The following is a 13,517-nucleotide window of genomic DNA, read 5'->3' as shown; positions in this document are numbered from 1 at the left end:
AATGTGTTGTGGTTTAAACTCCCAGATAAACTGTCCGAAATATGTTGGCGCGACGAGCGGGGCGACGGAGATCGTGTGCTGATACATATTTCCAGGTTATAACGAGTTTCATAGTTCATTCTAATGCATAAACAACAAAAAGTAGGTGTGACTTTCGAATGAGTTTTCTATGAAAGACGGAAATATTGAATAAAGTCTCTGGCTTGTACTCGTACACAAACAGCTTTACAACGCTTGTCCAACATGCAGAGTTATCCAACATCTGATTAAGTATCATTAGAGCATATAGAATTCACTAAATGAAGATTATTTTTGTAGCAATATAAAAACATGTCGATTACAAAAGTATAATGTAGCACATTCTGGCAAGAAAACATATCTACCGAACATTTACGATGTCGAAACCCTATTTATATTTTTTCAATATCAGAAACCGAGTCGTAAACATGTTTACAAGGGTCAAACCCTTTACAGGAGTCACTTTACACACGTGATATTGTGTCCGCAAGGTATGGAGTACACCAAGTGTTATGGGCTGCCCGCGGTCATATCTGCGTCGTAATAGTAACACGCGCCGGTCGCCACAGTATACAAGCATACAGAATACCCGCACAAGAAATGAAGAAACTGGAATATTCTTGGGTTACCTATGTCCATTGTTTAAAATACTCCGACTCTAGCCCAACAACATAGTGTTATACATAGGTTAACCTTAAATCCACGTATTCATTAGGCAACATTTGTTGATAAACTGTTTATGAATAGTGTGAAACAAGTTTACCATAAACACAGGTTTCTGAAACTTGGCCATCCACACTTGCTCTCCACTCATAGCGGGGAGCATGGCAACATGTATAATAAACAATGTTTCATCACCTATCTTTACGGACTGTTTATAAACTGTTTACAGAGATGATGAAACATTGTTTATGAACAGTTTATAAACCAAGCCATGCCATGGCATGGCTTTATAAAGGAGATATTATTAGACACTTCATAAACCTTCCTTCCTCTTTCACCTCCTATTAAGTAGAGATGGGTTATACTAGGTAAATTTGATACTAGGTGCACCTATTCCAAGTATTTATTAATACTCGATCCAAATACCTGTTCCACCTAGTACGTAGTAATTTAGCATACTTGACGCGACTAGTGTGGACTAATCCAAGTAATATGACTTTAAAATACAATTTTCTTTGAAAAGATACAACCGTAGTATGAATAATGCAATTTGAAATTGAATAATAATTCCTCCCTTCATACTTCAACAGGCTTTGGACTGTCAACTTAAAAGTTGGCGTATTTAAAAGATATCAATTTCATAAAAATATTTACATACTTTTTTCTTATTTACATGAATATGGTTTGACTACGTTTGTGTGCGTTTGCTTCGTCGCGCTCAAATTTGTTTGGTCAGACAGAGACGGAGTGAATCTCTACGTTCGCACATAAGCTTAGCGAGAAATACTAGGTGCGCGTAATACACGACTACGGATTACGCAATAATAACCTCTATTACTTTCAGTGTAGGGTCGGAAATCGTGTAATTTATAAAATACTAGGTGGATCAAGTATTTTTTAAAATGGAATAGGTGCCGCCTAGTACTGTAAAATACCTAGTGTGTGGATCTGTTCTAGTAAATACGTCTCATCTCTGCTATTAAGCCTCCTGTCATAAACCATTTAAGTACATAAATTTTAGAATTCACTATGTAATAGGCATAAGTTCGCAATTTAGTTTAGCCTGCAGCACTCGTCATTTTTATCCACTTGTTTCGTATTTCAGTAATATCCAGCCTACTGTTTAGATGTCTGCTGTGTTGAGGAGGGCACGCGTGCCGGCGACAGGCGCACGGGAGGCTTTGTGCGACACATCGTCAAAGTAGCGGAGGCGTAGGTGTGAGTGCGGCAAATTGATTCCATTTTCCTGGAACTTCGGTTGTATTTGATTTGATGTTATCTCTGAGATCGGTTATTTTTAGGACGAAACTTTGTTAGAACGTGGATGAGCCAGAAAAACATATTGCGTAACACGGTGAGCATGTTATTATTTTGGAATAGTATTTTTCGTGTTTTAACTCTAAAGAATTCCAACAATAGAAGGAACTGAGAGATACTTTCTTACAATTTTTTTTTGTTTTGATGTTGAAACGCCCCAAGGAAATACACAGTTTAGGCTGATTAGAACTCTTTGAACCAAATGAAATAATCGCTTCTGGAAAAACATCATCTAAATTCAGTGAGCACGCCGCACGTAGCGTGCTATTTGGAATCCTTTGTGTCCGGTTCAAACTATTGAAGCTCTGACGTGACGTGTCCCGGACCAGAGCCCGAGGACCGGGAGAGAATTACGGTGGGCTCTGCTCAATACTACATTATATCCAGTGGGCAATGCTCTCTCCTTGACACATTTCTACAAACGCCCGGTAGAACTCTATCCACTTCTCACTCATTATAGCATGTGAAAATTACATAAAAAGACCTAATACTAAAAGTCTACTTTATGTAGGCAGAGGAAATGGGAGACCTGACAAGACCATATTTCCAAGATTCCACAGATTCCAATAAATGACTTATTAGAAAAAACCTAAAACATTTTTAGAAATTCAAGACCAAAGAAGCTTTATTCCATTAGATAAAGTAAGCAATATTTTTATACTTGAACGAATAGTACCCTTACAGGTAGGTAGGTACATATTTAAAGTAGCATTTGCGGGATTGGCCGCGGCCGGCTATAATTTTACAACTACTACCATTCTCTGGGATGGAGTCTACTAAAATATTATTTTTTCTCGAAGCTTCTAGCGAAATAACGTATCGTGAGAGCTTTCTGATCTACAAGTATTTTTATGTTTCATTTTCTTAAGTTATACAAATGGCAATATCGAATTATTCCTTATCCCTTTTACTCGAAGTTTACGTAATAAATAATGATTACGTGTTAATTTAGGAAATATAAATCTTTCCACAACACTGTAATTTTAAAGTCCGAATTCCACCAGCACCAATATTTGGAAGTGCATTCAAAAGGGTTGTCTCTGGCACAGATATTGGTGGTTTGAAAGGCGGCCTCCTCTAAGAAATATGTCGCCACAATGCGGTCTAAAAGTGTGTCTGCTGTTCTGCCATCATTAGAGCAGCAACCGGCTCATTAGGCGGCGCCCCAGAAACAGCCTTTGACGATCGCAGCGACACAATGCCACGACGAACTATTGTTTGTTATTCCATTTTTAGGAGACCGTGGAAAGCAGCGTAAACGGAATCTTTAGAAAACATCGCACAATCCTATCATTCCTATCCTCTACAACTCTACAGCCATTAAAAGAAAAATTTTGGTGCGTTTGGTAAATTGACACGTTTAGAACGTTACATTAAATCTAATCAAAGCAGCAACAAGCTGATTGGACCATAAGCATCCAAAGCAGGAGGCAAAGAAAAGAGCAATCAATACAATATTTTGTTCACCCTCCATCCAATTGCAAGTCCCCTTGTTATCCATGATAAGGTATTTCACCAAAGATTTCTAACGCGTCGCCACGACTCGCGCTTGGCAATTTTTTCGCCGCCCGCTTTTTGATAAGTAGGTCGTGTCTCTTTCAGGCTCGCGGGATGAATGAGAACTACATTCGGAAAGATTTTTATGCACAAAACTTGGAACGCGCACAGAAGTTTTAATAAAAGGTGCGATGTTGGCGCAGCGCGGGCCGGTCCACCTTTGTCCTTCGGATTAATGCGGGAATTTGCAGGTTTCCAGACTAACAAATAATTAGAGTTTACGTTCTTTGAAAGCTACATTCTTTACGAGCTTTAACAAACTACATTTGCCATAAATAACACAGATTTGTTAATAAAAATTATAGTTGATTTTAGGAATAATTTAGTAATTTAATAAAACTTCAAAATCATAATGTTACACATTCCCTTTTATTATTAACACACTGACCATGCAAGAAGTGAATAAGAGTTTCCATTATGTTCCCTGAATCCACAAACAACGTCTTGCGTCACTGGCGCTGAGTGAATAATCAACATCATAAATTTCCCATAAAACTTTATTGTTCCCAACATCGGTCACGTAATTAGGCACGTGTACGGTAACAATCCATCGACAAAGAGCACAATATGGACGTATTTGTCGATAGGTTCAATTTCAAAGGTCTAGCAAGAAGCATTATTATGTTTTTCATTGTTTAATAAAATTAGGTATAATGTATATGTCACCGTAAAATTGTGAATTCCGTCAGATTACAATCTGACGTAGTTAAATTACAATCTAACCTAACCTAACCCACTGTTAGTTTACAATCTAACGCGTTATATTATAAACTGAGAGAGTTTACAATTTCACGTTGACATATACAATACAGAGGGAAATTTTGGGTAAAACCGTAAGTCCTCAGTAAGTAAATAAATTTCACAGTCCGAGGACGTGTGTAGCCCGCAGCCGCTTCACAAAGCAGTATCCCACTAGCTGCTAAGGCGGCCCGCATCGCACTGGCTAACTCATTAAAGGCGTGTTCACAACTAATTATCGTGGAACGTAGACGGTTCTATTATTGTACTCGTGAAATGTTAGGTTTATAATTGATAAAAAACGTGTTCATAGGCGGCAAACTTTCTTGAGAACTGAGGAGCCACTTAAAGCATTTAAGAGATTAGATAAATAATTTAATATTCATGATCTCGAATAAAATTGGTTGTTTACAATTCTGAACGGTTAGGGTCGTTTGAAATCGCTAGTACAAAAATAAATTCACTGTCTTCGCGCGCCGTAACTTCAACTACAGTACTACGGGACTACACTGCTACGAGCACACGTTTCTGCCTGCCTATTCTACGAGGCATCGGGAGCCAGCTCGTAGCTCGTAGCACGTGCCTTATTTGCTACGTGTTTGTAGATGCTATTTCGGATACGAATTGACTAGGTAACTACTACGAAAACGATCATGGAAATAGACTTTGTAGTTGTGTAATAGCTAATCACAAGTAAGTAAGAAAAACAAACAAATGTGCTATACCTAATACCTATACCTAATTCTTTGTAACAACATCAACGTTATCATGTCAATCTCTCTGGTTCCGGCTCTTTAGTGCCACTCATTTTGGCTGTCCTCATAATAGAGGAAATAACCGTTAACTGATGCAAAAATATTGGCCGAAACAACAAAGGAACGCGACGACTACTCCCATACGTCTTGCGGCACGCAATCTGCTACTAGTGCGAATGAAGGCCGCCGTGTAGTGTATTGCGGTACAGCCCTCCTCGTATGAAAGTCTTTACCGCTCCCTTATGTCACTGAACTAAGGTCTACTATGAAGAGGAATATTTTGTAACAAGGCAGACTGTACGAGGGGCGTCATTGTCTCCCGCACGTGTTCAGAGGGTGATATTTGATGCACACCTTTGAAGATTGAGGCACAGCTGCCGTCTAAACTACGAATTGTATGCTATGCTGGGTTAGTCGACTACAACTAACTAAGAAATAGCGAAATAGACGGAGTTAGCTAGTCCAATTTCGGCAGCAGCTTAACAACCAACAAAACTAGAAATTTCTAAAAAAACCGTTTGCTAAGTCAGCCCAATCTAAATTTATTTTCAGGGGTAAAATTCTGCGAGATAAATTGACAACAACATTACGACTAAAGGGCTATTTATGTCTGGAATGTATTTTTATAATCTTATCACGCCTAAACCTGAAAACCATTTTTTTGAGCAAGTATAATATTAGAATTTAAAAGAGTAAGAATGGGGATCTACTGAATAAGGAAGTGAATCCATCATTTCTCAAGAAAGGGTTATGAAGAAGATGTATTGTGATAAATAAAGAGCATTTTAGTGTCGTTTTGTAGCGGAGTCGGTCACCATGACTTGGATATCTAATGTAAAAAATATTATAGATAGAACAAGACAGTTTTTTAAAATATTCAAACATTCTTTTCCGGAGAGAAACAAACCAGAATAAAAATTTGTTTTTTTTTACAACTGGGAAAAGAATCTAAGACTCGGATTGAAAGGGTTTGCAAAGTTCGTGATTCAAACAATGTACAACACGGAGCTGTAAATGAATGAGTGAGTCAGCACATCGGTCAACCGTGAACGGGGTCTTTTGTAGGGTTTAGTTAACGATGAAAAGGCTTTTCTAAGTTTATTAAAGAGAATGGATACAGATCGCTGCTCCGTGCTGCACTGCAGATGCGCGGAAATAAAACCGGAGTGCAGCGAGTGATTTGTGGCCGCGCGGTGTTTGTGGAAACAAAGCTGGTGGACCCAATGCGATTGAGAGCATAAATATGCGCAAGACTATACACGTTTTAATGCACTCGTAGTTTCAGCAATACTTTCTTTTGGGCAGAGTTCTCCCGACATATTTAATTACCTATTGTAGGTAAACTTTTTTGCGGAACCTAAAACCTTTATTGGAGTAGATGTAATATTATTCAATAAGTATATGCGGAGAGGGAGCGGAGGGCCACGCTTAATTAATATTCCATGAAAAACTTTTAAGTCGAGTCAGGGAAGCATACTAATGAAAAAACTTGTCACGTGGCGCGCGCATTCCGTTAATGTGCCGCGATTAGGTACAACTCCCGCCCCCCTTCCCCCCACTACAACAAAAACGGCGAATTTGCCCTCGGACTTTTCAATGTTGTTCCGCTGTACCGTTGCCGTGATTTTAAGTAGCTTTTTCATTGTATTTCAGTTTCAAAACTGAAATAATAGAGCTCAATTGAGCCGAAGTCGACGTAGTTACTCAAAATTATAAGAACTTGGCCCACTGTTCAGATTTAAATAGAGCTGTATTGCATACTTGCGTACGTCGGCTGACACGGTAATATTATACCTATTATGGTGTTAAGCTTATCTGATAGCAGATTCAGTGAGAGAATTTTTAGCTTGTAAAAATTTTGTTTTATTTTTGCACGCATCAAAGAGTTTGACAGTGGTGACTGAATTTCTTGCTTCTTTACAGTACTGGTCTAGCTGACCCAAGTAGTGATAGGGTCAAAAATAGGTGATTAATCATACTTTTACTTACCCATTTGCGAAATGAGAACACTCCATGATGAAAACGTTATTTCCTAGATAAGAGAACCAGGAGCACAAGAAAACACCACATCCCACCCACACAGATTTATTGCCACAAATTACACAAAATATACAAATTGGTTAGCTACGAACAAACAGTACAAGAGCATTAATTTGTTAGTATCTATCTACAAAATCATCTCGATCATCATGTTAATTTATTTAATGATTATTTACTATACAATCAACTTGATTTTGTTAGCTTACTAATCTACAAATCATCACAAGCAGTGCTTATTAGTTCAGAAGTGTAAAATCACGCCTTAGCAAGGAACATGTTAAAGTAATAAAGACATTTGAAGCCTATTTCATCATACATTGCTATTTATTCATATTTATTTGATTTGAAGACATGTTATTTGAGCATTGGAATTTTACTGATCATCACATATTTTTTTATGAATGTTACAAAGCTTTATTTTAAGTACAAATGACAAAGCGTGATTTTACATATTACATGATTTTGTATTTTATTACCAATCAACGTTTTGTTAAGATCAAGACATGAAGTGATTTCATTTATTAGTAAGTACAGTCTAAATAATTAGTAGTCCCATACAAACACCACAAATTATCCCATCACCATTACTAATACCAGTGTCGCTTGAAATGAACGAACCAATTAAGAAATGAACCACAACATTTATTTCGCTTTAAGCTCTTTTCCAGGAAAAAACAGCGTGAGATTATTCAATTGGGGCGCGTAACTTCGTTATGAGTGTCGCGACAAGCTTTAGTGGAGAAAACATAGTTCCACCAGCCCGATCGCTTTAAGTACGTACGTATGGCGGCGCCGGCGGCCTCCTCTATTCGCAATTCCGAATGCAAGAACCAATATGCTAAAAGAGGCGCCAATTACCAGAACGTTGCGTACACTTAATGTAGTAGCTAGAACCGTTGACATATTCAGCTGTTCTTTGACTGAATTCACAAAGGTTACATTATTTATTTTATGTTATAGCCATAGCGGCAATCTTAATTGTTAAATATGTACTAATTAATCTACTCTATCGCATTGGGGTAACCTGTAATGTTAGAGCTAAGATTGTTATTAAATAAATAAAATAAAAAAATAAAAAAAAAAAAAAAAAAATAAAAAGTGGGTTACGTCACAGTACTTCGATTGCACGTCGTAGGTACGAACTATGCCACGCGTGACGTCAGCGCGAAGAACGCACGTTACAAACAAAAATATAGCTGTTCTACAGTAAAGATGAGAGACCTATCTCGATTGGCACAACCCTGGATGATGTTACAAAAGAATAAGGGTTTTAGGGTAGTAATCGTTTAATGGGGACATAAGTGAAGGAATTCTTATCAGAATAGATTTTATTTACCCTTGTGTCAGATAGGCACAGCCCTGAAGACCTAGAATAAGCGTTTATCACGCGCCGCGATAAGCGTTTATTACGCGATTTTACGTGATAATCCTATTTGTCGTCTAAAATCATCGATAAGATTTTATCAAAGTGCGCTTCCTAGCCCGGCTGGATAAGGCGCAGTTCATAACACAGACACTGAAATCTTGTTAGGATCATACATGTCCCTTAATTGGTTCGTTCCCTCAAGTGACCCCCCTCCCGCGAGACTCACCGCTGGCCTGGCTCTCGGCGGAGGCGCGGCGCGCGTCGGGAGCGGCGGTGACGGCGGTGGCGGCGGTGACGGCGGGCGTAGCGGCGGCACGTAGCGGCTCCCAGTCGCGCGTGAGAGCGTGCAGCGCGTCGCGCAGTTCTGGCGCGACCGACTGGCGCGCGCCCGCGCACTCGCGCTCCATGTTGTTGTAGTTCTCGATTACTTCGCGAACCTCCGACTCGCGTGCGCGGACTGACGCCTGCGCACAACATCAAAATTCTAAGTCTCAGAAGTGCTAAAACGGCACAAGTGTCATCAACACAATACAAATGGAAAATAATCGTCCTTCATTAGTAACATTCCAAAGCAAGCAATGGTCGGCCAAATGATTTCATCTGAGGCTTATCATCATTCCAGCCACAAGACGTCCACTGCTGAAGATAGATCTCCTCCAATGATTTCCAGATTAACCGGTTGGCAACGGCTTGCATCCAGCGCCTTCCTGCTGTCTTTATGAGGTCATCTTTGCGCCTAGTGCTGCGCTTTCGAGTTCGTGGCCTATACTCCAGAACCGTGCTTGCTGCCTCATCGGCCGTCACTTCTGTCCCTGCCTGGCCACTTACCACGATCTCAGCGAGGGCATCAAGTTCGGGCGGCGGCGTGGCCTGCAGACGCGCGCGCGTGTCCCGCGCCCAGGCGGCGGCGTCGTGCAGGCGCGCCGTGTACTTGGCCAGCGCGCTCAGCTTGCCGCCCACCAGCGCCGCGTGCGCTGACAGCTCGTCACGTGCCTGTGACAATGACATCACACACACGTCACTTTTATGTTATTGTTATAACAGCAGAATATTGCTGGTTATTCCCATCAAATTGATGGTAACACAAGCACAAAACAGGAACAGAATGCAAGTAGATATGAACGAAACAAAACTTTTAAGAGCATTATTTGGGTCTGGTCCTTCGAGCCAGATAAACGCCGCGTTAGGCAGGCGTGCGCCCGCAGGCCACAGCGCGCGGTCTCCGGCTCTGGTCTGCCGCGGTTACGTGCTCTCTATTAAACTCACCACTTCACTTTATACTTTTGGAAAGGTATTTTGGTAAAGAGATACGTATTTTAGATATGTTTCAACACATGCGTGATATTTTTTATAAATAACTTTTTTTTTAAATTGTCAATATAACAGTATTCAATACTATTTGTGTCAATATGTATTTTCGTAACAAATTTGTATCTTTTAGACCGATGAAATTGGTTTCTTGTCTGGCGCATATTATTATTTTTTATTTCGGGCAAATGGAATTGCACACTCAAAGGTATCGCAATGCAATAACCATCAAGACGCGAGCCTGTAGGATCGATTCAGCCTCCCTAGCGCACATTTCCCTGCGGAGACGAGACAAACAAACTTGACCACTCGAGCCGGCGGAGTGTACCTATTGTGTTAACTTTTCAGACGGCCTGTCGGCGTCAGCAGCGTTAGCAGTACACCTTTACAGCTAGTGCAGTAAAGAGGGGCAGAATTACCATTTTGTACAATCAACACCACTTCAGACAGTACAATTTTGTTTCAAAGTCGCCCCTATTACGATGGAATAAATTGCCAGTGTTTACATTGATGTGCCGAAGATCTTACATCTTATTCTCAATGTCATCGTCGTAGTACACATATAAATACTTACAGCCATGTAGGTATGCTAAGTAACATAACAAAGAAGTTTATGTTGGCTACGGTCTATACTACAAGTAGGTATGTCAATAAAAAGCCTTTTTTGACGCAATTTCAATAGTAGGATTTTCGTTTTGAGCAAAGATCAATAGATATACTTACCAGCAAAAGTATGGAATCCTTGCGTATTGTTCCGAGCCATTTTAAGAACTAAATGCCTATGTATGTATCTATGGTATCAATTAAAAGTATGTAATATTACCTTTAAAATGGTATCATTTTTATTTATCTTCTATTAGTCATTTAGTTCTTACGATCGCTCGAGAATAAATAAATACAGCGATTCCATATTTTTGCTCGCGAGTGTATTTCGATCACCACACATAAAATAAACCGCGCCTACTGTATACATCTATTGCGTGACGTAGATGAACCGCGCGCAACTATTCCAAGCTCGCATTCCTGCGGCTTCGCGGCGCTTGTGAGAACTATTCCTAGTCCTACCTACGAGCATGAAGTGAAAGCTGGCTCTAACTACAAACTAGATACTCATTAGAGCTATAGTTAATACTGCCTTTGGTGACATGGACTTTTAACAAATACTATGTTGCTGGTGAAATAAAATGTTTGCAAGTTCCATAATAATTCTTTTGCATTTAGTGTCTCTCGTATTCAAACTGTTTCTAGTATTATGTATCTTATGACTCTCAATGTGACTGCTCGGGGTCGGTAGTGGGTAGATAAGCCAGTTGTTTTTATATCAATGTATACCTTTGTTACTTTTTATCTAAATCTAAATATATAAAAGGAGAAACTGACTGACTGACTGACAGATCAACGCACAGCCTAAACGGCTAAACGTAGGCACTTGAAATTTGGAAGGGACGTAGCTTAGGTACCGTAGAGGTGCACTAAGAAAGGAATTCCCGAAATTCCCACGGGAACGGGAATTAGCGGGAAAAACGGGATTCACGCGTACGAAGTCGCGGGCGGCCGCTAGTTAGCTATAAACGTGGTGTACAACCAAACAAAATTATGTGCATCACCGAATAAAAACACAGATTTAACTCGTAAAACACAGCGCGAGCGTTCGTTGGCGCTCGTGTCGGTTGCAAATGCTCGCCGTAGCTGTTTTTCGCGCGTCGTAAAATCTGCATGCGGGTGCTTCGTCGGCGTTATTTCCCGGCCACAAATTCCAGCGGAATGGAAACCTCGCGAGTTCCCAAGGACCATTGTCATAGAATACGAAAAACGAAAAAAGTCGGTATATTGTTTCGGTTAGCCTCGGCGACCCTTTGCGTACGCCAAGAATAAAGGGCGGCGTACAATATGGAAACGTTTTTGCTAATTCTGTGAAGCGAAGAGTTTTAATGCATTCTGTTTTATACTTGTAATAAAAGCAAGAGCTGAATGATGAAAGAATTCCTAAAGAGTAATTAATCAATCAGGTTTTCGTAATGGGGCCATAATAATCAAATATTGTATCATCATTGGTAGCTGTTGTTTTTTTATAGTATGTATTTTTTACATCTCTGCCTTTGTTTATCATAATCATCATCATTTCAGCCACAGGACGTCCACTGCTGAACATAGACCTCCCCCAATGATTTCCACATCCCCTGGTTGGAAGCGGCCTTTATCCAGCGCCTTCCTGCTACCTTTACGATGTCGTCGGTTCACCTTGTGGGTGGAAGTACCATACTGCGTTTTCCGGTACGTGGTCTCCGCTCCAGAAGCTTGCTTATATTTAAAAGTTAGGCCGTATACAGAAAGAAATCTGGAAACTTATAAGCGCTTGTCAGCGCTGGTCCGTTCGTTCACAAAGGAAGCAAGTTGAATGGCATTTTATATGGCAGCGTCCAGCGCTGACCAGCGCGTTTTAAACTTGTCGGCGCCGTTCAGTGCTTATCGGCGCGCGTTGATATATTTTCCTGCGCGGGTTACCAGCGCTGTCAAGCGCCGGTAAGCGCTTATAAGTTTCCAGCTTTCTTTCTGTATACGGCCTTACTGACGGACTAGTTATATCGCGAACAAAATCCCAGCCTGGGCTCGTTAGAGTTGGAGCAAGCGGCTTACCTTCTCGAGCTGCGCGTGCAACTGCGCGAAGTGCTCGCCGCTCGGCGGGTGCTTGGCGCCGCGCAGCACCTCCATGTCGCGCAGACGCGTCGACACCTCCTCGTCGCGAGCCTGCCCAACACAAAATAACATTAGCATCCATCAAATTTCTAACCTCACCATACCATTTATATGACCATGTTAACATGGGCTAGTGTCGGCTCATATACCCATTTACCTAACACCCTGTAGATAATGTTTCAAATAATATGTTTGTCGCAGACGGTCATGAGTACGGACACTAAAGTGAAACGCAAGTGCGCCACCTAGCGGCGAATCGGCGCAACACCGCTTTGGCGCGCTTCGACAGAGTCGTAACGGTCATGATACCATCATTAGGTTTGCTTGGTGGTAGGGCTCGTTCAAAGTCCGCCTGGCTAGCTACCACCATCTTACCTAAGTCTGTCGCCATAACAATAATGTTAACAGCATTGTTGTGTGCCGGCAGTTATTGGTGAGATAGCCAGTTCCTCCGTGGTTGAGGATTCTGAGTGAAGCTCGCTCAGGTGAGATACATGCCAAGAGATTCCTCGTTGTGGATAAAAAAAAAATGCAATTTTGAACGACGCATAGATACCTACACATGCCTAACCGGTTGATATGCAGGATTAATATGGGTTGTGTGTTAACGGAACGGTAAGATGACGGATGAAATATTAATTTCTTGATTTTAACAGCTGAATGATGAGGAACGATTGGTCTATGGAATATAAGAAACAGAAGGGATGAATGAGGATTGAGGTTGAGAGTGATAGTAGTTTAAAATTTCGATGACTGTTGTAAGACGAAAGACGGACAACGATCTAGTCGTTTGTTATAGTAAAAGACGTGTAAACTGTAATATTATTTTGATAATTGACGAGAAATATAATTTATAATTCATGGATTGTCATTCAAATAAGAATAGGAATTCCCACATGTATTTTGTACGTTAACCCAAAAACTTTTTAGCATTCCCGTGATTTAACAAAAGATAGCAAACTGAATTTCATAAAAAATCCAGCGCGGCCGCTATTAGGTACTGCGACATCGGTGACGTCACGCGGGTGACAGTGCGTCACTCGACGTAATCGCTGCGG

The 13,517-nt window shown here is 40.7% G+C and overlaps 1 protein-coding gene across 1 annotated transcript in view; it reads right to left on the bottom strand.

Moving 5' to 3' along the window:
• Window positions 1-13,517, bottom strand: part of LOC114349944 (uncharacterized) — a gene marked incomplete at its 5' end in the record, with an annotated part of 149,014 nt that overhangs the window by 111,859 nt on the left and 23,638 nt on the right. Inside the window, 3 exons of the mRNA XM_028300543.1 lie at window positions 8,681-8,918; window positions 9,283-9,447; window positions 12,400-12,510. Of these exons, the coding sequence (XP_028156344.1) occupies window positions 8,681-8,918; window positions 9,283-9,447; window positions 12,400-12,510 (514 nt within the window). The remainder of the gene's footprint in view (window positions 1-8,680; window positions 8,919-9,282; window positions 9,448-12,399; window positions 12,511-13,517) is intronic.

Source organism: Ostrinia furnacalis, unplaced genomic scaffold (genome assembly GCF_004193835.3).
Source record: "Ostrinia furnacalis isolate ACB-3 unplaced genomic scaffold, ASM419383v2 OfSCF0753, whole genome shotgun sequence".
NCBI classification, from domain to species: Eukaryota; Metazoa; Arthropoda; class Insecta; order Lepidoptera; family Crambidae; genus Ostrinia; species Ostrinia furnacalis.
Note: the sequence above shows the minus strand (reverse complement) of the source record. Positions and strands in the feature narration are given on the sequence as shown.